This window comes from Camarhynchus parvulus, chromosome 4 (assembly GCF_901933205.1).
Source record: "Camarhynchus parvulus chromosome 4, STF_HiC, whole genome shotgun sequence".
Lineage (NCBI taxonomy): Eukaryota > Metazoa > Chordata > Aves > Passeriformes > Thraupidae > Camarhynchus > Camarhynchus parvulus.
Window position 1 is genome coordinate 26,268,329 of NC_044574.1, and position 21,766 is coordinate 26,290,094.

The 21,766-nt window shown below is 45.0% G+C and overlaps 3 protein-coding genes across 7 annotated transcripts in view; 2 read left to right on the plus strand and 1 right to left on the minus strand.

Moving 5' to 3' along the window:
* The first annotated feature begins 4,091 nt into the window (after positions 1-4,091).
* On the plus strand, positions 4,092-6,680 carry SLC10A4 (solute carrier family 10 member 4). Of its 2 annotated transcripts, XM_030947874.1 has the most exons (4): positions 4,092-4,477; positions 4,880-5,090; positions 5,754-6,282; positions 6,384-6,680. In XM_030947874.1, exons 1-3 carry the CDS (start codon positions 4,092-4,094, stop codon positions 6,267-6,269), a joined length of 1,113 nt encoding a protein of 370 aa, XP_030803734.1. In that variant the 3' UTR covers positions 6,270-6,282; positions 6,384-6,680. The 2 variants fall into 2 exon arrangements, with proteins under 2 accessions (XP_030803734.1, XP_030803733.1); XM_030947873.1 differs by having other exon boundaries at positions 5,754-6,680.
* A 253-nt stretch (positions 6,681-6,933) lies between these two features.
* On the plus strand, positions 6,934-8,391 carry ZAR1 (zygote arrest 1). Its single transcript, XM_030947498.1, has 5 exons — positions 6,934-7,551; positions 7,805-7,843; positions 7,928-8,020; positions 8,095-8,169; positions 8,248-8,391. The coding sequence occupies exons 1-5, from the start codon at positions 6,934-6,936 to the stop codon at positions 8,389-8,391; spliced, it is 969 nt and encodes a 322-aa protein (XP_030803358.1).
* Positions 8,392-11,742: 3,351 nt separating this feature from the next.
* The window catches only part of FRYL (FRY like transcription coactivator), a 161,872-nt gene continuing 151,848 nt past the window's right edge, over positions 11,743-21,766 (minus strand). For 3 of the 4 annotated variants that reach the window (XM_030947153.1, XM_030947151.1, XM_030947150.1), the window contains 5 exons: positions 20,041-20,109; positions 16,791-16,808; positions 15,712-15,822; positions 14,139-14,335; positions 11,743-13,691 (listed from right to left, as the gene is read on the minus strand). In XM_030947153.1, coding sequence (XP_030803013.1) covers positions 13,433-13,691; positions 14,139-14,335; positions 15,712-15,822; positions 16,791-16,808; positions 20,041-20,109 — 654 coding nt within the window. In that variant the 3' untranslated portion in view covers positions 11,743-13,432. The remainder of the gene's footprint in view (positions 13,692-14,138; positions 14,336-15,711; positions 15,823-16,790; positions 16,809-20,040; positions 20,110-21,766) is intronic. The other variant, XM_030947152.1, reaches the window with a different exon arrangement.

Sequence of the window (21,766 nt, forward strand, 5' to 3'; positions counted from 1 at the left end):
TCTGGGGCCGAGGGTGATTGGGCAATCCCTTAAGTCTCCACCCAAGCTCTACTTTAATTGCTTGTCATGCTCTATCATTTATGTTGTGTAGTTCTGTTATTGGTGGGGGGGCGGGTTTATTCCCCCCTCCCCCGGCCCCTCTTTATAAGTTGCTTCAGTCCCCGCCCCTCTGGGCAGATCCCTGCAGCTTCCCTAGGACTCTGTACGGTTCATCCTTCCCTCTAATACATCCCCCGCTGCTGGAACCTGCCTGCCTCTCGACCATCCTTTCGCGGCCTCCTTTTGCTGGAGCTTGGATTTGTCTCGCTTCGGACCAGGTCGGGGCATTCTCCTCTTTTTGCCGGGGAGGGCCCGAACCACTCCGACAGCTGCTGGTGTGCCTGTGGAGCCAGCCGGACACTTTCAAGGCACTTCCACAACTCTCACTGCAGTATTTTGTCCCAGCATCTTCAGTAGCACCACTGCCTTAAGGTGCTGACTGAAAGCTTTCCATCCTCCCGGACTATCCTTCAGAGGCCTCTCCTCCTCTGCAAACACCCAGCACAGCTCCACAAATCAGCTGGTACGGACAGCAGAGAGGCAGAGCATGACTTACGGGAGGGTGACGCCACTTCCCACAGACCCAGGCACAGCGCGCGGGAGCCAGGGCGGGAGGAGCTGAAATGGGTATCAAGCTGAAATGGGAAGAGTGGGAAAAGAGAGAGTGACCACCCTTTGCTTTCTTACCCAGCCCCACTGGCTGTTTTTATGGAGTGCTCATAACTACAGCATGCACACAACATGTTTGGGATTTAGGCTTTCAAGACCCTGGTTTATCCTTAAGTCACTTGGGATTTGCAAACCAACCCTTGTTGCTTGAGACTCTAGAGCCTGCAGAGCGACAGGCACACACCAAACCTCCTCTTGCTGCCCCAAATTCAGCTCAGTGGATAACACCCACCGTGACTTCCCTTGGGGGTCACCAAGAGGATGCATAAACACAATGATTGCAATTTTGCAGTAGTCCTGAGCTATGCAAGATGCTTTTAATCTCTCTCAGGAGAAGCAAGTGATTGAAACATCACGCAGTGTGCTGAAGCAGTTACTGAGTAAACATGCAAGGTTGCTTTGCTCATTCCTTACAGTACTATTAGAATTCCTTACATATTTATCCTCTATTTTTCACCTCTGATTCTAGTTGAATAAAGGGAAGGCACAAAAATCCTGTTACAAAGGAGCAAACAAAATTCCTTGGTTTTGAGAGACTTCTCCCTCTCCAGACTGGCTTATAGCACAAGTGCTCTTCTGTGGAAATCAACCCTCTTCTAAGATTATTGTAAGGCAATATTTTAATAAAAGTTAAAAACTACGACAAGTTCATATTTCAGTGGTCCTTTCCTTCCCTCTTCTTTGTTCTTGCTAACTCTTACCCATTTTTCAACAGAAGGACTAACAATAATTGAGAATGATGTATGATCAGGTTTACTTGTCAAGTCTTTTTATACTGAAATATTCAATTTGTGGCTTCCAGTAATAGCAGGGTAGGGAGTATCCTTTCTCCTGCCCTCCCCTAAAGAAAGCAGAAAGGAATTATCCATGGATGTAGATATATTGAGGTGTTCACTATGTGTGAGCTGGCTGCCTCACAGCCAGATCCTGCAAAACTACTCAGCATCACTCCAGACTCCAGACTGTGCCTTCATTATGACATATCAGAAAAGCCTGCAGCAAGTTAGAGACAAGAACCATGCTCAGCAGCAGGTACAACATTTTTTTAATTCTGAATGCTCCATGTGAAAATATGCCAGGTGCCCACTTGGAGTGGAGGCGCTTTGTGGATGGACAATTTGCAAAACTGATTGGCTGGGTGCAGACTTGGCTTTCCCTGAAGGCAGCTTCACTGCTTATTTTTAAACCAAGAGTTCAACTTTAATTTTAGCTGATAAGTTATAAAAAAAAATCTCAAGAGGTCTTGATTTGTTGCAATGCATTCATGACATTTTCCCACTATAGTTCAGTGTCCCTTGAAACTGAAGTTTATGCTGACTGGGTGGGCTCTGAAAGAGCTTGCATCTGCTTCCAGGAACTCCTCCTGTAACTGTCTGCACCATAGGTGCCACACATTATGATATAAAAATATCTTCCTGTGGCCAGCCCTGCTGCAGTGGGGAGTTTGGGGAGTGGCAGTCAGAGATAAAGCAGGAGGGCTGCTCAATAAGCAGCCCTCTTGTGCTCACACAGTGGATCCATTCTGGGCCTGCCCACAGTGATCCCTGGTCAGCTACACCACAGGGAACACCCGGGCATTTCTTACAAACCAGGAGGGGTATGATAAGCAAATGACCTGCATGTTGCAAAGCAAAGAATTGGCTACATGACAGATGGAATAAGACATAACAGGGGTAAGACTTTATGGACTACAATAAATACACTGCAAGCACTCTTCTGTGTATGCAAACCAGAAAATTAAATCCAGAGGATGCTGTTGGCTCAAAAAGCCAACCAGATCCTGAGCTCTCCTCCTCTGGAGGCCAAAAATATGAATGAACTAAAGTAATCTGGATCCTATTTGGTTGTTCAGCTCTGATGACTCATCTTCCCTGAGATCTCATCTGAGCTCTTCTTAGGCTAATGGCAAGGAAACAAACACAGGCAGAACAGTATTGAACTTGGCATCATTTTGGCAAAGTTGCTTTTCCAGGATTTTGTCACCAGGTACTACTTGCACTTCTTGTATCACCCATGCCCCAAGAAACAACCAAAGGTTTAATAAGCAAATCGTCCATTTTTCTTTCAAGCCACCAATAATTTCTACTTGAGTCCCAGGACAACCTAAAATTTTACCCAAACTTGTTCTTTGATGGAGCTTAAGGCAAGCAGCCAGTCAGGGCAGCTCCCACAGGCTGTCTCCTTACGTCCAGTGTGCTCTTCTTCAGCTGTGACCTGAAATGCTCCATGCAGAAATAGAGCCACACACAAAGTACAGAAGCCAAGGGGCAGCCCCTGGGGATGCTCTGTCCTGAATCAGCTACCCTCACCCAGGAGTGGTAATGTGAAGTGGTGGCTGTGACCCCTCTAAACCCCATGGGCGAATGAGGGAAGGAGTTACATTCCTAAGACAAGGCCAATAGTAGTGCCAAGAGTGAGAGTCACCACGTATCTCCTGCCTTGGGAAGCTGCCCTCCTCTCTCAGGAGCTCCTGCCCTTGTGAGTCTATTTGGACATTCTATACAGCACTTTACTTCTGAAGGAACAGAGTGACACACAATTATTAAATGAAAAGCAAATGTTGTAAGCACAATTTAATGGCTGAAAACAGTTTAATTGCCCTTGGATGTGATTTCTGGGTGAAGGATTATGTGTCTTACCCTGGTTTGAATATTTGTGTGCCTCTGAGCTTGCCTGCTTCCTTCATGTGTACTAACTACCCTTTAAAAGGTATCACCTCTCCTGACAAGTTTCTGGGTCCCCACCAGCAGAAAGTGGTGCATTCTCGACTTCGTAAAAGGGCTTTCCATCCTTCCTCACACATTCCAAAACCTTCATATCAATGGCAACTTACCTGGAGAGGGAACGAGCTTGGCAATCCCTCGGCAGAGGGGTCTAGTGCTGCCCACCCCCATCGCATGACATTGCGACGCTAACTGACCTTTTTGTAATGCCGACACCAAAGTAAATCCTGTGATACCTCAGGTCCTCCGCTGGAAGGCTCGGGCCCTGCTGCCTCCAGAAGAGGCTGCCGGGGGTCTCACCGGAGCGGGGGATGCGGCCGCGAACCCGTTGTCGCCTGCGCTTCCCTGCGCCGTGCCCGGGCGGCGCTGGCGGCCGGCGATGACCGCCGTCGAGGCGGCAGCGAGACACCGCCCACGCCGGGGGTGGCCCCGCGTGGGTCCGGGGACGGGCGGGCGGCGCCTGCAGCAGACAGGCAGCCGGCGATCGCGGTCGCTGCGCATCGGCAGCGCCCGGAGCTCCGAGCGGAGCCGGGGAGGGATGCGGGCACCGCCGCCCGCCGGGGCGACACCTCCCCGCGTCCCGCACTGACGGCCGCCCCGCCGCCGGCACTCTCCTCGGGGCTCGGCGGGGAGCCGGCGGCTCCCGGGGCCGCGCAGCCCATGGCCAGCTCCGCGCAGCCCCCGGCGGCGGCGGGGGGCGCCGGCCCCGACGGCGGGTCCCTGGCGGGGGGCGGCGAGACCTTCGGGGACCGCTCCCTCAGCCAGGGCCTGAGCGTGCTGGTGGGGCTGGGGCTCTGCGTGACCATGCTCGGGCTGGGCTGCGCCGTGGAGCTGGGACAGCTGGGGCAGCAACTCCGGCGGCCCGTAGGGCTGCTGCTGGCGCTGCTGGGACAATTCGTGGCCATGCCGCTGCTGGCCTTCCTCCTCGCCCTCATCTTCGCCCTGGACGAGGTGGCGGCCGTGGCTGTACTGCTGTGCGGCTGCTGCCCCGGGGGCAACCTCTCCAACCTCATGTCGGTGCTCGTCGACGGGGATATGAATCTGAGGTAGGTGCCCCGCTGCCCCTCGCCCCCAGCCGGCCGGGGGCTGCGGCGGCCCCGGGAGGCGGGGAGGGCTCGCTGGGCATCTGCCGCCGGTGGAGCCGGGACGGACGGGCGGGCGGGCACGGAGCGTTGGGAATCGTCAGCACTGCTCTCCTGCCTCTCCCGTGGAGGATCTTACAAGAGCCCCGACCCACGCCTCCTGCCTCCTTCCCTAAAAAGCTTGCGTGTCCGTGCCCTGGCCGGAGCGGGGAAGGGGATGGAGGATGGAGAGGGGAGAGAGGGGAGCGAGTGGGCTCTTGCCGTGAGAGGTGCCCGGCCGGGGGGCAACCCTGGGAAGCTCCAACCCCCGCTGGAAGCGGCTTCTGCAGCCGGTGATGGAGCATTTATTTGGTTCCCCCGGCGCAGCATTATCATGACGGCCTCCTCCACGCTGCTGGCCCTCTTCCTGATGCCCCTCTGCCTCTGGATCTACAGCCGCCACTGGATCAACACGGCCGTGGTGCAGCTGCTGCCCCTGGGGGCGGTGAGCCTGACGCTGGGCAGCACCCTGCTGCCCATCGGCCTGGGGGTGCTCATCCGCTACCGGCACCCCCGCGCTGCCGACCTCCTGGTCAAGGTAGGCACGGCGCCCGGAGGGGAGGAGGGCGGCCACGCCGCGGGGAAGGAGCGGGGACGGCCCCGGGGGCCGGGAGCCGATGGCAGTAAGCATTGTGGTCTCTCCAAACCGGTGCTAGTGTCACATAAGCATATTCAACTACTTAGGTGGAATACAAAGACTTACCGTCTTGAAATAAAACGGTAGGACAGAGAAAGCGAGAGAAAGGGCAGGTTACTCCCTATGGCAGCACACAGGAGGCAGGGCAGCGTGGTGCTCTACCCCGGCAGGCATCCTGGACCTTGTAGCAGAGGCATTCGGTGACATCCTACTTTCTCCCCACTCTTGCTGCACCCAGGTCAGGCAAAACCAACCTGCAGGCACAGCTACACTTCCTTAAAATGTGCAACTAAATTAGCTTAATTGAGAAAGGAAGAACGAGGCACAAGTCCTGACTCTTGTTTCCCAGCAAGTCATCCCAAAGCAAAATGATGGAGGATGACCTCAACCCATTCCTTTCCTGGGATATGATCAAACACTACCAAAATCCCAGGCCAGAGGCAAACCTGGGAAGGGCAGCGCAACCATGTTTTGCCATTTAGATCCTTTAGCAAGCCTCTACCTGCTTATCCTTTCAAAATAATAGCCCTCATGTTGTTTATCAACGTCTCTATCTGTTGCCAGATTTCCCTGTGGTCCCTCTTGGTGACTCTGGTGGTCCTGTTCATCCTGACTGGGACCATGCTGGGCCCAGATCTGTTGGCACAGATTCCTGCGTCTGTCTACGCCATTGCAGTGCTGATGCCTCTGGCAGGGTACGCCCTGGGATACGGCTTAGCCACCATCTTTAAAATGCCCCCACACTGCAGGAGAACAGTATCTTTGGAAACAGGGTGCCAAAACGTCCAGCTCTGCACCGCCATCCTAAAACTCACCTTCTCCCCGGAGCTCATAGGGAGCATGTACATGTTTCCCTTGCTTTATGCGCTTTTTCAGTCAGCAGAAGCGGGACTGTTTGTGCTGGCATACAAGATGTACGGAAAAGACAGCTACAAGCAAGATGCACTTGGTGAAGAGGAAGACACAGATATTTCCTACAAGAAGCTGAAGGAAGAGGAGGTAGCTGATACTTCATATGGCACAGTGACCACAGAGGAGCACAACTCCATTCAGATGGAGCCGACTCAGACAGCGCTTTAGGCAGGACAAAGAGGTAACTCCCAGAGACATGAATGTGTGTTGTGCTTGCAACCAGGCTGGGGCTGTGCTTGCTGCTGTGCAAGTGGAGCTGCCCAGCCTCTATCGTTTCTCCAGCTACTCCCATTGTACAAGGTGATACGTGTTTATTACCATGACAGTTCTTCGTCGAAAGTAAACGTGAAAAAAAGAAAAAAAAAAGGAAAAAGCATCACTGCGACGCAAACCAGTAACTGTAAAACTTCATGCAAGGAGGCTGCTGCCTGGCTGAGTGCAGCAGGAATGCGTAGAAGGAAAAAACAGTGTTCTACAGAGTCAACACCAACTCAGTGTCAGTTCAGATGACAGGAAAAAACACATAGCATGTATCTCTCCGTACCTCCTACCTGCTGTAAAAGCATTGTTCTCATTGTTGTCACCACAAATACATGGCGAAGCCAAACCAAACCCGTGTTCTCCCGTGTTTACTCCCTCGGAGGCAATTAAGAGCCGCGCTACCAGGCCCAGCTGGGGAGCTCTGAGGGGGGTGGGGGATGGCCCAAGGCCGCGCACCAGCTGGGGATGGTAAGGGGCCGCAAGGCCGGCGCCGGTCGGGGGCGAGGGAAGCCGGGCCCCGCCCCGGGGGTATTTAAGGCCACTGACCGAGGGTTGCCCTGGGTCCGGTGCGATGGCCGAGGAGGCGATGGCGAGCTATCCCTACGCCGCCTACCACCCCTACTACCACTACCCACCGCCCAAGGGCAAAGGAGGGGCGGCGGGCGGCTGGCGCCCGCGGGGCAGCAGCGGCAGCAGCTACTTCTCGGGCTACGGGGAGGCGGCCGCCGAGTACTTCGACAACTACCAGCGGGCGCAGCTGAAGGCCATCCTGTCCCAGGTCAACCCCAACCTGACGCCGCGGCTCCGCAAGGCCAACACCAAGGAGGTGGGCGTGCAGGTGAACCCGCGGCAGGACGCCTCGGTGCAGTGCTCGCTCGGGCCCCGCACGCTGCTGCGCCGCCGCCCCGGTGCGCCGCGGCCCCGTGAGGCGGAGCGCGAGCAGGAGCTGGGCAGCCCCGCCACCACCAACACCCGCGCCGTGCGCTTCCCCCGCACCATCGCCGTCTACTCGCCCGTGGCGTCCCGCAGACTCACCGCCTTCCTGGAGGAGCCGAGCCCGGAGGCGGAGCGGCGGCCGCAGCAGCAGGACGAGGCGCCGGCCGTCGAGGAGGAGCCGGCCGCGCCGCGAGAGCAGCGGGCGGCGGCGGAGGCGGCTGCCGTGAGGGCGAGCTGGGAGAAGACCCCCGAGGTTGGCGCCGAGCCGCTGGAGCAGCGCTCTGCCGAGCCACTCGGGCAGCGCTCGGCCGCCCGCCCGGAGCCGGCGTCGGAGGCAAGCCAGGAGGAGCCGGCAGAGCCGTCGGCCCAGGCAGGGGCGGCAGAGCCGTCGGCCCAGGCAGGGGCGGCAGAGCCGTCGGCCCAGGCAGGCAGGGGCGTCAGCCCAGGCAGGGGCAGCAGAGCCGTCAGCCCAGCCGGTAGAGCCGCCGGCCTCACCCCAGAAGCAGCAGCAGTCGTCGGCGGGCAATACCCGCCTGCGCTTCCAGGTGAGTGTCGGCCGTGGGGGAGCAGAGCGGGGCCGGGCAGGCCCGGGAGGCGCCCGCACCGTCGAATAACATTGTCCTCGGCAGTTCCTGGAGCAGAAGTACGGGTACTACCACTGCAAGGCCTGCAACATCCGCTGGGAGAGCGCCTACGTCTGGTGCGTCCAGGGCACCAACAAGGTAGGGCCGGCTCGGATTGCCCCGGCGAGCGCTTCTCGCCGCCGCCCTCCTACTGACCCCGGCCTTCCTCACAGGTCTATTTTCGTCAGTTCTGCCGGACCTGCCAGAAGTCCTACAACCCGTACCGCGTGGAGGATATCACCTGCCAGGTAAGGGACCCCGCCCTGCCCCGAGCCCGGCCTCTCCTGGGCCCGGCTGCCCGCACCGACCGCCGCCTTCTCCCTCAGAGCTGCAAGCAGACGCGGTGCACCTGCCCCGTGAAGATGCGCCACGTGGATCCCAAGAGGCCCCACCGCCAGGACCTCTGTGGGAGATGCAAAGGGAAACGCCTCTCCTGCGATAGCACATTCAGTTTCAAATACATCATCTGAGTGGGATGGGAATATTTGGTTTTGTTTAGGGCTCTTCAAGAAAACTGCAAGTAGAGCAGATTTTTTTGTTGTTGTTTTTGTTGGTCTTGTTGAAGGTACTTGGTGAGAAAAGCATGAAAATAAAAGTATTGCAAAGCATACTCAATGATTGGGGGGGTTTGTGCCCAGCTCAGAGGGTGTATATTGTAAATTCCATAATTTGCATAGGCAACAAGCCTAGAGGTGTATTGTAAATCATTGGTGGTCTTGGAAGCAACTGACTCGGGACTTTGTAGACTCTCAGGTGGAAAGGGTTTCTGTTACTGTTCCTGCTCTTGAAGTTAACAGCAAATTGACATCTGCAGTAGGTAGTAGACTATCGTTCATGATGAACAAAACACCAGTAGTATTCACTTTTTGCACACCTCTATTCAACGTACAAAGTATCCTGCACCTATTTTTTGTCACTAGAAAATGATTGAGAAATGCTGTGTAAGTACTGAATCACTTCTACTGGTACAGCTGGCCTGAATTTAGCTAAGTTGGTGGTTTTGTCTGTAGGTAAAAGCCAAAGAAAGCTTTTCAGGGATGGTTCTCACCAAGTGCTGAGGAGCAGAGTCACTGATGTTATGGTGAGGTTTCTTGCTAAATGTATTGCTCATCTTACTTGCACAAGGTTATGGAGAGAAGTGACACTTCAGAGGAGCAAGGTGCAATAATACTGCATCTGCTTGGCTTCCTTTTCAACCTGCAGGTGAAGTGCAAGAGCTGTGTACTTGGTGGATTATACTTGAAGAGTTTGATCCAATTACAGTTTAGATGCCTGCCATCAGAAAGATTGACACTGCCACACTCCTCTGGGGTTGGGTTTGCAACTAGGAATTGTACTTGTTGTGTTTGGTAGTAATGGCAGAACCAGCACTGGTTACATGAGGGTGATGCTCTCTGTGGGCACCAGCAGGTGCTCTCAGTGGTGGTGCTGTCTATAGGAACACCATGCTTCAGCCAAGTGTTACAAGCTGGCTCTGTGACCAATGTACAGCATCACCATCTGAGCAGGTTCACAAGCTAGCAAAACCTATGCTGCTGCCCCAGTCTACCTTTTAGCTATGAAGCTGGAAAAACTCAGATGAAAACCTACTTTTCTGAGAATGCTACTGGCACTGTTAATTTTTAAATTGAGCATAGTCACCAAGCCTTTTGCAGAACTCTCAAGATACCACTCTTTTGAAAGAGAAGTTTTTCTAATATTTGCTATAGCAAACTTAACTACACCTATACCCAGCTTACTTGGGAGACCATTCTGTTAAATGCTAAAGAGAGAATCAGTCTGAGCCCATGCTGTAGAACATCTTCAGTGCCAGTTTCTCTAAGTGGCAGCTAGTGTGTGGCAGGGTAGTCAAACAATATCCTTCATATCAACGTTTCTTGTTTGAGGGGCAGTGAGTGTTATTTCTATATGCTTCACTCATCTTGCTGTAAATTCCTGCCTTAATTTCAATATGCCCCTTGAACCTGCTGCAGTAGGCGCAATGCCTCAGTGTCAATTTATTGCAAAGTAATTTTATTCATTCTTGCTGCATTCACTATTATAGCAGTGTGAGGCATTCTGGGAAGAAGTAGACCCACTCCCTCCAGAGCAGAGCATGGTTTTCATGCTTCTACCTGAAGTGTTTTTCCATGTATCACAGTAAAAGAAAATACCCCTTACTTTACCAGCTCACTGAGACTTTCTCAGCAAATTCCATCCTTGCCCTATTCAATTTGAAAAGCTGCCCTGCAGCTGGGCAGTGTTCTGTTGTAGATGCCTTGTACTGCGTTAAGCAGTTACTGTGATGAGCAGTGGCAAGCCTCCAGTTTGAGGAATGCACCTGGGGCCCTCTGCAGCCACCTGGCACCACTGCCTGAGTTTGCAGTGGCAGCTGTGATCTGGGATGTCTTTATTTCTGAGCCTATTCTCCTCCAAGGATGTTCTTCAGTGTTTTCCTGTTTGCCTTCCCTATTCTCGTGGCTGTAGCCTGTTCCTGATGCATGCATTTTGAGAAACTGACTGTGATGAGTCTGTGCACCTGGGTAATGAATCAGAGAACTGAAGCTTTGTGCCATGTCAGTGTGAAGTCATGGCAATGTGAGCAGCTGAATGCTTCCTGTTTATATAGGCATCCTTATAAAACATGGCCTTGAGGATTACTTGCTGTGAATATGGTGACTCTTACATGATTATCAGTACTAGCCCAAAGTGAAATCTAGCACAACTTAAGGGCTGTCATCCCCCCCAACTACAGTCAAAGCAGCACTTGATTCTGCATGATAAGATGTACCACAGGCTTAGCTGATGTGAACTGGGTGTTGTGCTTCACCAGCAGCTGATGAAGGTAGGTAGTAGCAAGGAGGCCACCCCTGCTTTCATCAGCTACTGCAAGGCTCTGTGGCTTGGAGGAGTCCAGTGCAGTGGGCAGCCATATTAAACAAGCTTTCCTTAATCCTGTTGCATTCTTCAGTTCCAGAGTAGCTCTATATGTCATTCCTCTTACATAAATATGTTCCATGCTTTTCACTGCTTGATGCCCAAGTACAATTCTGTACTTTCCAGCTGTTTTTCAGCTTTACTGCTATGCCATGGCCATGACAGCACATACTGATGGTGGGCACTGGTTCCTGGACTCAGCAGGAAGGAAAGCTACTCCTGACCTACTGTAATTATGCAAAGTGGAAGGGTGCCAGTTATCCAAAGCTATCCTGAACTTGCTCTGTACAGCTTTTTCACAGAGGTTCTTTTGCAAGGGTTAGCTCAGTCAGTGCTGTATTTGCTGCATCTTACAGGAGCTGTCTCATGTTTTGCTTTTTCCTACCCAGCTTTACCACAGCTTTGGATTCAGCACAGGCCTGGCACCGTGTAATGCAGGGTGGCAGCTCATGCAGTAGATGAGTCATTTTTGAAAAGCCTAATGAAATTAAAGCAATATCAAAAGACAGTCATCTAACATGATTCTGCTCAATAGGGCAGGTTCCACTAGCCATTATAAATGGAGGAAGATGTGTAACATAAGGAATTACATGTATGAATTCAGATTTGAGTTTCATGAGAAATCCAGTAACAGCTTCAGATGATGCCTAGAAAAAGGCTGTTGCAATGACAGGACATAAAAGGAAAAAAATTACTTCAGGGCACCCAGGCCTCTGTTATCAGTGTTTAATCTGTTTAGCTAAAGTATTTAAACTCTAGCTTGTAAAAATACACAAAATGAGAGATACAATGTCTTTTATTTTTACAAAAAAAGCTGGTAAAAGATGATGTAAATAAAAGTGTAATGCACCCCTAAATAAAACTACCTCTCCCTTGTAAATACTTGTTAAATTAAGAACACCATCTACAGTACCACAAAACCATCAAAATAATTAAATTTTATCAGGGACAGGGGGAAAAAAATACAGTGAATATGAATGTGCCTTGACCAGTTACAGAACTTGTTAGGATAACATAACTACTGTCAGCAGTCCAACAGCGTGCACAGTGCCTTCAATTAATGCATTTCAGCATAATTACATTTCTAGTGGGGCCTAATTCCCCCAAAAAGGCAGAGCTAAGAATTTCAATTCTACATTCTAAACTCTGGAATTAGAGCCCATTAAAAAAAATCACAGTGGGTAAGAGATGTATATAAAAATACTGGGTGTTCCTTTCAAATCACAGGAATTGTGGGACTACATTCTTTTTTTTCTGTTTTTTTTTTCTGTTTTTTTTTTTCTACAAAATGCTATTGGTTTCAACAGAATCCAGTTTGTTTTATGCTACAGACTTTGACACTGAACCATGAGTATATTGCCTGTTTGCATGTTTTGGTAGTCAGGGTTTTTTTTGTCTTTTTTTTTTCTGTAGTCCCAATTCCTTAGGCTTCAGTTGAGTCATGAAGATGCATATACATGCCTTCAAACTCTTCAAACCCTGCAGGCTACTCAGACTGCAAGTACTGCATGTGACTACCAAGAGGGAATGCCCCCTTCTCCTCATAGCTTTATACACCTACTGTTTTAACAGTGCATTGCACAAATTTACATGAAAAATACTGGTTTTGCACTATACAGTTTCTAGAATATATACAGAATAAAATAAGTTAACTTCTAATGAGAATTGCTGATGGGCAGCATATATCTTTAATATACATTTTAAAGTCTCTGCAGGCAGCTACTTTTTGGTTAGTTGTTATCAGTATTTTAACATAAGCACTGGTCAGAGAACTGAGCAGCATTCCAATAAAGTTAACAGATATATTATTTCTTTTAGAAACACTGGGAAATCCCAGTTTAAAATATTATTAAATGTCCTAACATTTACACACTATGAGGATTAGATCTAATAAAATAAAATTTCTTCAAAAATAATCTTGCAGCTCTTTTAAGCATGCTCTGAGACCTTATTTAACAATCATCCATACCTTCAAAAAAACAACTGTCACATAGCCATACATTCTAACTCACACACGTTATTTCCTTATAACTGACAACAAAAGCAAATAAAACACTGAGAAGTCAATGGTTTTTGCAGTCATATATCATTCTACTCATGTTTGACTGCACATTCTTCATGACATTGCAAAGTGTCTCATTAGGTGTTAAGCTGATGGTTTTACTGCTGGAAAGCCAGGAAGCCTTGCAGGTCTTCAGCCAAAATAAACCAGCTTTGATTTTAGCCTCATCCCACCTGCGATACTGATCCAACCTCTAGAGGCTGTTTTTGCAAACATCCTTTATGGTTCTGTCACAACAGAAAATAATGCATATGTATGCATTGTGTTTAAGCCCTTTTCCTTTCATGTAGTTTTTATACATAAATTTAATAAAAAAATACTACTGCCACACAGGCTGCTGTGTAGAAAGAGCAGTCAAGTAGGATGGTCACTTCAGTGTTCAGGGTTTTACTTGTGATGAAACAGTTTCTTGCTGTGATAAAAGTGTGTTGTTTGTCAGGATTGCTGGAGGTTTGTTTTTGGTTTTTTGTGAAAGGTGCTCAATAATAGTCTGAAGTATCTTCATCATCAGTTCTTTTCTAAATGACAGCTGTTCAGAATCCAGTGGTCACAAGATTTATTCCTGTTTTGATCTTCCCCAGAAGCTGACAGGATTGCACCATGCGGAGAGACTCTCGGATTTCTAGATTAAGTTCCATCAGCTTTGAGCTGGCCTCAGACATGTCTTGGTTGGAGCCTACTACTGCAAAGCTGCCAGTCTGGCCAAGTGTCTGATGACGGAAATAGATGTGCAGCAATGTTTGAACTGGGTCATCTTCAGAACTGCCAAAGATGTCGTGGGGCCAAATAGATCTGTAAACACACAGTTTGATTTAAACATTAAAAAAAAAAGTTCAAATGTTCTTTTAAAAGATATTTGAACAGAAGACAGGAAAATGCAAGGGAAAATAACTGCAATTTGCATTTAAAAATCAAAAGTTTAAATACTTTTAAGCAGATGTTTGAACAAAAGACAGAAAAATGCTAGAGGAAAGTTTCTTCCACAGCGTCCTGGTAAATAACCATATAATTTCTCAGAGATAAATTCTAAATAAGTACTACTAAAATTGCTTTTTACTTTTCTTAAATTACTGAAAAGAAAACCCCAAAACTTGTAATGAAGCAACAGTGCTTGTCCTTTTCAAAAAGGACATCTGACAAGAACTGAGAAAAAAAAAAAGGAATAGTGCTTATCCCTGTTTTTAATTTAAAATGTCTATTAAGAAACTCAAGATCTGAAAGCAAGCCTTAAAAACTTACCTGAAAGCCTTGACCTGTGCCACAGCTGACACAAATTCCCTGTTTCTCAGGGTTTCAATGAGGGAGTGAATAGCTGTTTCTGTGCTAGCCTGGGCAGCCTCTGCAATTTCAATTTCTTCAATACCACTGTCAGACACTGCCTCGGCCTCTTTCAGGCAGCTCTCCAAAACAGCAAGTTCTTCAGACATGTTTATTACCTAAAACAAGTATAATTTATCGCTTTTAGTTTAAATGTATTTCAAGCCAAAATAATTTTCAGAATATCAGGTTTTTATTTTTCGTCCTCTGTGCAATAAAGAGAAATTGAAAAAGAACACCCAAATATTTTCTGCAGATACTTAAGTATACAGTTAACGGCCCAAGCCTGCATGTCAATTATTTGGGCTTTCCCTGATGAAGTTTCCCTCTTAGTTCTTTTAAAATTTATTAAAAAAAATAAATAAATTTCTTTTCTCCTTTTGTTACTTAATAAGAAACTGAGAAGAGTAAAACATTTCAGAAAGGTATTAATTACCTTTCAGAAAGGTATGAGAGCAATGGTGCCATAACAAGGACATCTTAAATACGAAGGAAAAAATCTGGAAGATGGTAACCCAGCACAATAACAGTAGTGCAGCCAGTGTATATAATAATATCTTTGCCTTTAGCTGCAATGCATGAGTAAAACACGAGGCCATCTCTCAGAATATGGTTCTGCAGCTGACTAACTTAGGCGAGAAGTGGGACTGATGTGATGCCAACCTTCCACAGTGTTCTTCAAACCCAAACTTATTTGCAGCCTCTACAAAAATCTGGAAATACAAGTGAGGAACATGCACAGTTTTTTTTCTGAAGCTACTCATAAACCAAAGACTTTCACTCAGGATTTTCATGTTCCTCCCTAGTATATCAAGCAAGACCAAGCCAACTTTTTTTTTTCTGCTACCCCTGTTTATTGCATTCCAGACCCAGGGAAGAACTTACAGAAGGCACTATTAATAGCATAATGCATACAACTCAATTAACATCACATATGTACCACGTGTGCACAGCTGAAAAACACTTCTTACTTCTGAAGTTACTACAACTAAAAATCAGGTATGAGAGGTGCTTATGCACTCCTACTTGTGCTTAGGATGGGGACTAAGGCTGCAGAGTAATTGAATGATAGCTGAAGTGCACAGTTAAGTGAATCAGTTGGTCGAAAGTGGTGATGTTTGCTATAGGAAACCCCAGGGCTATGGAAAGGCTCAGCTCTTCTGAGTGGACTTGATGTGCCTTGATTGTAGCTTGATTAGAATACACCAGGAGTGCTACTGAAATACTTAAAATCCTCATCATTGGACTCCCTATGTTCCTGTCTTTTTTTAAAGAGCTTTCAAGCTGTACAAAAATCAACACAGATAATTGAACATCTCAGAAAATTCTTGTAAGCTCTACTTAAATATTTTATTAATTGGCTGTAAAACAGCTGGAACCCTCTTCCAGTTTCTAAAAGGATGTCCCACTGATTAAAATGTTATCAAAATGTGTTTTAAATTATCTGCTTTTAAAATGTCAACAATTACTAGCTGAATGGCATGGTTTTCATTACCTCTGCTTCTTTTTTGATTGTTTTTACTTGACTGATGAGTTTGCAATAGGCTTGGAACAGAAGCAGCAACTGGAAATGCAACTTGTATAGCCTCCGACACAACTCCAGCTCCTACAAATGTAAACAACACTGTTATACTCAGGAAGTGCAAACCCCCTACTATCCAGTGCAAGAGACAATAAATCACAACTTCTTCAGTAGAGTGTGCAACATCAGAAGTAGTTAATTTGGCTACTAAAGAAAATGCCAAAAATATTTAGAAGCTAACATACAGTAAGCTAAGAATGAAAAGCAGGTGAAAGCTTTATTCAGTTCTAGATTTACAAGTAGCCTCTCACAGAGATTTGAAGTTCACTTTTTAATAAGTTACATTTCCAAGAAAGGGGGTAGAGTGGGATGTGAAGTGATTCAAAAGGCATTTTGAAATGTCTGGAACATTTCAAGATTTAATGTCTTAAAATCAAGAGTTTCATAGATCACTTACTTTTATTGTTGATATTTTACTGTTTGAAATTCAAGATCTAATATCCAAAAGAAGCAGTTGTGGTCCATAAGTATAGGATCTTTCATAATCATTAATATTTATATTGTAAGCACAGTATATAACCTGGCCCTTAGCTTACACTGCCTGACAGAGTAGGAAGAGAATAGTTCCATTCCTGGAGGCAAGAATAATCTTTTGTTTATAAAAGGTAGCTCTTATTCTGCTTTAGAAAATAACACATGATATATTTTTAAGGAAATGAAATAGCAGTATTAATTTATGCACTGTCTTGCTTCCATTTTTATGACTCTAAAACACTAGTCAGAAATGCAGACAGTGTTAATACTGCTTCTCATGCAGACATAAAAGCTAGTGCTAATGGAATAATCTTTATAACATTCTACTAACTACAGGATCCTATTATCTACAAAGGACCAACAGTCTAATGGGTTAGATGATGCAAAACTGAAGCACACAGCATTTCTGTAATAGTCTAGGACAAGACATCATTATTTCACAAATGGACAAGACAGATGGAGACCAGTTTGGTGACTGGCATGGTTAAGTATTTGATAAATCAAGAACTGTCACTTACTGCTAGAATTTCCATTTGCTAAGCAAGAAGATGAGCAGGTCACAAAAATACAAAGAAAGAAAAAAGAGCAAGAATTAGTGTAGGAAATAATTTTAATTAGAGTAAAAGATGTCCCAGGTAAAATGGAGGAAGAAATACAAGTAACATGCTCCAAACATATCCTGAATGTAAAAAAATTAACAGGCTGAATTTGGTGTAAAATTATTTGTTGCTATAGCTAAAGATAAAAAGTACTGGCTTTGTTGTCCCACAGCATGAATAACACTCTTACAACCCTGTCTGGTCTTTATACATTGTGTAGTCTGAAAAGTGCACAAATTTAAGGTAATCAAAATCAAGGACACTTAGATCTGAACATCTGTACAAAGCTTCTTACTTGTTCTATATCCCAATAGTTTAAGCAAAAATAATGCATTTTTAAATTGGAGATGCAAAGTTAATTTGGATTCTTAATCAGTTTAGAAATTCTTGGGTTTGCTAAACTCAATTCTCAACCCCTCTGAGAGATTTCTGTACTGTAATTGCACTTGGTTTTTATAAGCCATTTCAGAAAAAAATTTTGGGGAGGAGGGATAGGGAGAGAAGAGGTCAGAAAATGTATGTGTCAGACTAGGGATGTGAACTTCCCCACTCCTGTGCTTTGTACAGCACTGAGTGTACTGATGGCACTTAGGCATGTACAGTGGTCATGGCAAACCAAATCACAGAATCACAGAATATCCTGAGCTGGAAGGGACCCACAAGGATCACTGAAGTCCAGCTCCTGACCCTGCACAGGACAACCCCATTGGAATCATGGGGTTGTCATCATCATCATCATCAACCCCACACACCATATGCCTGAGAGCAAAAAAAAAGGAATGTAAGTGGATGTATGACTCCCAAGAGACAGAAGCAGCTGAGCTTTATTAAGCACATAGCTGTACACAGTGTTATGGTTAGTTGTATACTGTGTGCTTCCCAGGGTATAAACACTGCATGGTTTTGTTACACTCCGTGTTTTTGTTTTGCACTCTGTGCTATTATATACTCAGCACAATTACCATATTTCTGATGCACAGAACACTGAAGATATAAAACCTTGAACTGCAGAAGTTAACAGGACTTTGATTAATCACTTTAATGAAGCACAGAGAATCAGATTTTGAGAAATGGCAGGATTGACTATTCAATAATTTTAGTCATTAAGTTCCAGTGTTCTTAAAGCCATGTCTCATTAATACTGTAAGCCATAATTAATCCCTTTCCCCCAAAACACACCTTGATAGCTACCTTTTAAAAATTCAGGAGAGGTTTTCCTTTAAAAATGGCTTTGTACTGCTTCAGTGTCTTTCACATACATGCTTACTTGAGAAATAATCTGATTTTTCTACCTGCCTGTCCTGTAGAAACAGTCAAGCCAGAGTCCAGATGCATTCTTTCAGGCTTAGATGTACTAATAGCAAGAACTGAATAATTAGATTTACTTGCAAGTCTGCTGGCAATGCACAAGGTGGAACAGAATTAATCTCGCTATTCCTTAGCTCTGTGGACCACAGTGCCAAAAATTAGTAAGAAAATCTTATTTGTGTTAGTGAATGAAAAGTATCTGTTTTTCTGAGCAAGACAACACTTACATATTTTTAGCATTAACTGGTTGACTGCTCAGACTTAGCAGCCCCACACTCCATTTACAAGGACTTTTGAAGAATTACCATCATGCCACCCTTGCAGGGTGGATTAAAAACCAAACTCAAAACAAGTCCCCACAAATAATCATCAGTGTGATTGGTCTCAGACTCCTTTTCAGAGGCCATCTTCAAACCCTGCAGAAAGGGGGAAGAATAGGCCAAATTGCCTTGCCAAGGAATCAGGGATTTTCTCTGTACAAGCTATCTGAAAGCCTGCATGTTGTTTGTCTTCCCTTTCTTAGTTTCCCCAACTACACAGTAGGAACAGTAACATTTACCTTCATGGTAAGAATGGTTCTGTTCTAACAACTAAATGTTAGAACAATTTCTTGGTGTGTGTAAACAAAATTACAAGTATGGACTGAAATATGTAAATGCTGCTTTTTCATTAATATTTATACAGCATTTACTGTGTTGTAATAGTAAATGTTATCTATTTCTAAAAATATACCGGTCAGTATACAAAGATGTATACTTAATGTAAAATATACCAAAGCATATTGTTCATAGGCAAGATAAAAGTCCTTGCAAATAGTAGCAAATAATTTTGCCAGTTTTGTATTACCTAAGCTTATTCACCTGATTTTTTTTTTAATCTGCAACTTCAATGCAGTATAAAAATTAATATATATTACTACATTTTACTACTTTAAAAATTCAGGTACATTTTGTGATTTAGTCCAAAGATACAGTAAAGATTTCTGTTGGTGAAGACCACATCTTCAACAGCAGAAACATGACCAAGTGCATCAATGAATGGTTCAACTGAATAAAAGAAATAAAATTCCTCCTTTTTCAGCTTGGATTTGAGGTTTTTGTCAAACTGTGATTGTGAAAAGGTTAAGTTCATCTGCTGCCTGCAGTTCTTTCTCACATCTTTCACTGTCCTTACCACAGTACTTTAGATGGCAGACTCCTTGTACCTACTAATGTTGGGTTTTGGATTTGCTTCATTTACTGTATCAATATTATGCAGCTTTTCTATTTTAAAAAACCCCAGTCCTAGTCCATTTTGGGAAAAGCTGTCACTTATTATAGCAATTAGTAATATTAAACACGGATACGTGCCATGCAGATACATACAAAATATTCAACTAATATTAATGGTTACTTAACCTATTGTTAGATGGTATTTTGACAGAAGTGTTTAATGAGCTTTTTGCTATACTGCTACTTTACTCCCTGTTACTTCTCACCCAAATATTGGCTCCAGAAACATCTTACTTAGTTCTAAGTTTTTGAGTAGACAATGTATCTGAGCATACAACCAGAATTTTAATCTTCTTTCCTTCTAGAAACAGCAGCAGAAAAGCAGACTTGCTGGTACACAGATGGTATCTAGTCTGCTTATCTACTCAGTGTTATTAAATCTAGAACCCAAGACGGATTGCCAGCTTTTATTAAGAAGACCCATTTTTATTGCCACTTCATGAGACTCTTGAGTTTCCAAAAGATAGGATGATAACTGAAATGAAAAGCTTTTCATACATTTTTAATATCTCTACAAATATTGGAATTTTTGTGCAATAAAGATGATTTTTAATCTCATATCCTGAGACTCACAAATGACATACACTTACCTGGGCATCTGTGTTAGTCCCATGAATACCATCATCAGTACCAAATGTCCTTTTGCAGTCTTCTAGCCACTGCAAAATAAATATAAACAAGATTGAACATCTTCTGACACAGCAAACTGAAGACTGTGCTAAAACTGCTTAAGACACTTTGTCTTGTACATTCTTGGGTAATGTAAGAAATTGTGCTATGAAATAAATAGTTTACCAATGTTGTTTGCAGTGATGATATCCACTCCGATAGATCACTTTGGAACTTTTATTTCCTGTAGCCTTCATTACCCAAGATGGATATAGTACACTTCAGCACAAACACTAACCCATGATTGAATTGATACTGTTACAGGAAAATGTATGAGAGGGTGGAAGCAAAAATATCCCTCTCTACTTTCTGCACAAGTTTCACATTAATGTGATTTATCAGCCTTTAAAATATAGAACTAATTCACATTAATTCTCATTCCCCTTAAGAGAATACGCCTGTCACATTTCTTGGGACTACTTGAGAAACAGAAGGAAATAGAGCTCTCCTGTGTAAGTGCAGGTTTACAGGATGGAATGAAAAAACCCAAATTCTCCAGTGGGAGTTTAGCATCACCTCCAGTTCATACAAGCCAAGGAGATGAAGTATTCTTGCATTACACAGGGCAAACCTGCTGGTTCCACTTAGGGCTGCATTTAACTTCACTTCCTATATCAGACAATAAGTTTATTAATTTCAGTGGGCAGTCTCTTTTTCTACCTTTAACCAACCATGCAAATTTCTCAAAAAATAACCTCTATGTGTACTGGCATTCCCATGAATTTCTGTGTTTCTATAAAGCATTTATAGAATCAAATATGTTCTTTTTGGACAATACAGCCTGATCATCCCATTGATAAATTTTTCTGTACAGTGCCAGCAACTGCAAGCATGGTTATTACTGAAATAGGAGTGCATCATGTTGAGATAAAGTGTATAATACCATCTGAAATGAAGAATAGCCTCTATATATCCAAGGAGGAATAATTTAGCACTGCTTGTGTTTGGTATCTTGAATCTCAGAGGGAATCTTGGTGACCTTTTTCTAACCTTTGTCTGATGCAAGAAAAAGAAAAATGTGATTTCCCATCTGCTCAATTTAATAAAGGTTACTTAGTGAATTAACTAGGCCAGTGTGCTCATCAAGAGGAGAAATGGAATTCTCTGAACATCACAGTGTCAGTTTCAATTAGTGACATGGATACCAACATCCACAGCAAATCTCATTTTTCTTTTTATCAGCCAGCCTCCATCAGGAACAATGGAATAGGTTTGCACTGCAACAAACAGCAGCAGCAATTGGGAATCTAGTATTTCTTTGCACACACCACCATTTAAGACCTTTTTTTAAATCTTAGAACCAGTCTGAATAAAGGGTGTGCCTAGAATAGTGTGTGTATAAGCTTGCATTTGTCATTACATTTATCTGATTCAGTATCTTTATCCCTAATACACACATGAAGTCTAAGTAGTCGTCTTGCAATAAAATAGCCCAAGCCTTTCACTTTTTCAATTTGATTCATGTGAATGCCAGCAGTGAGAGTGACAAACATCATCTATTAGGATAAAGTTTAAACAACAGTTTTTCATTAAAGAAATTACCATAAGAATTCTCCCAGTGGTTGATTCTAGAGGATACCAGATTAACATACAAAAATCTGTTAATTTTTATTTACTTTATTATACAGTAACCCAACCACTTATTGG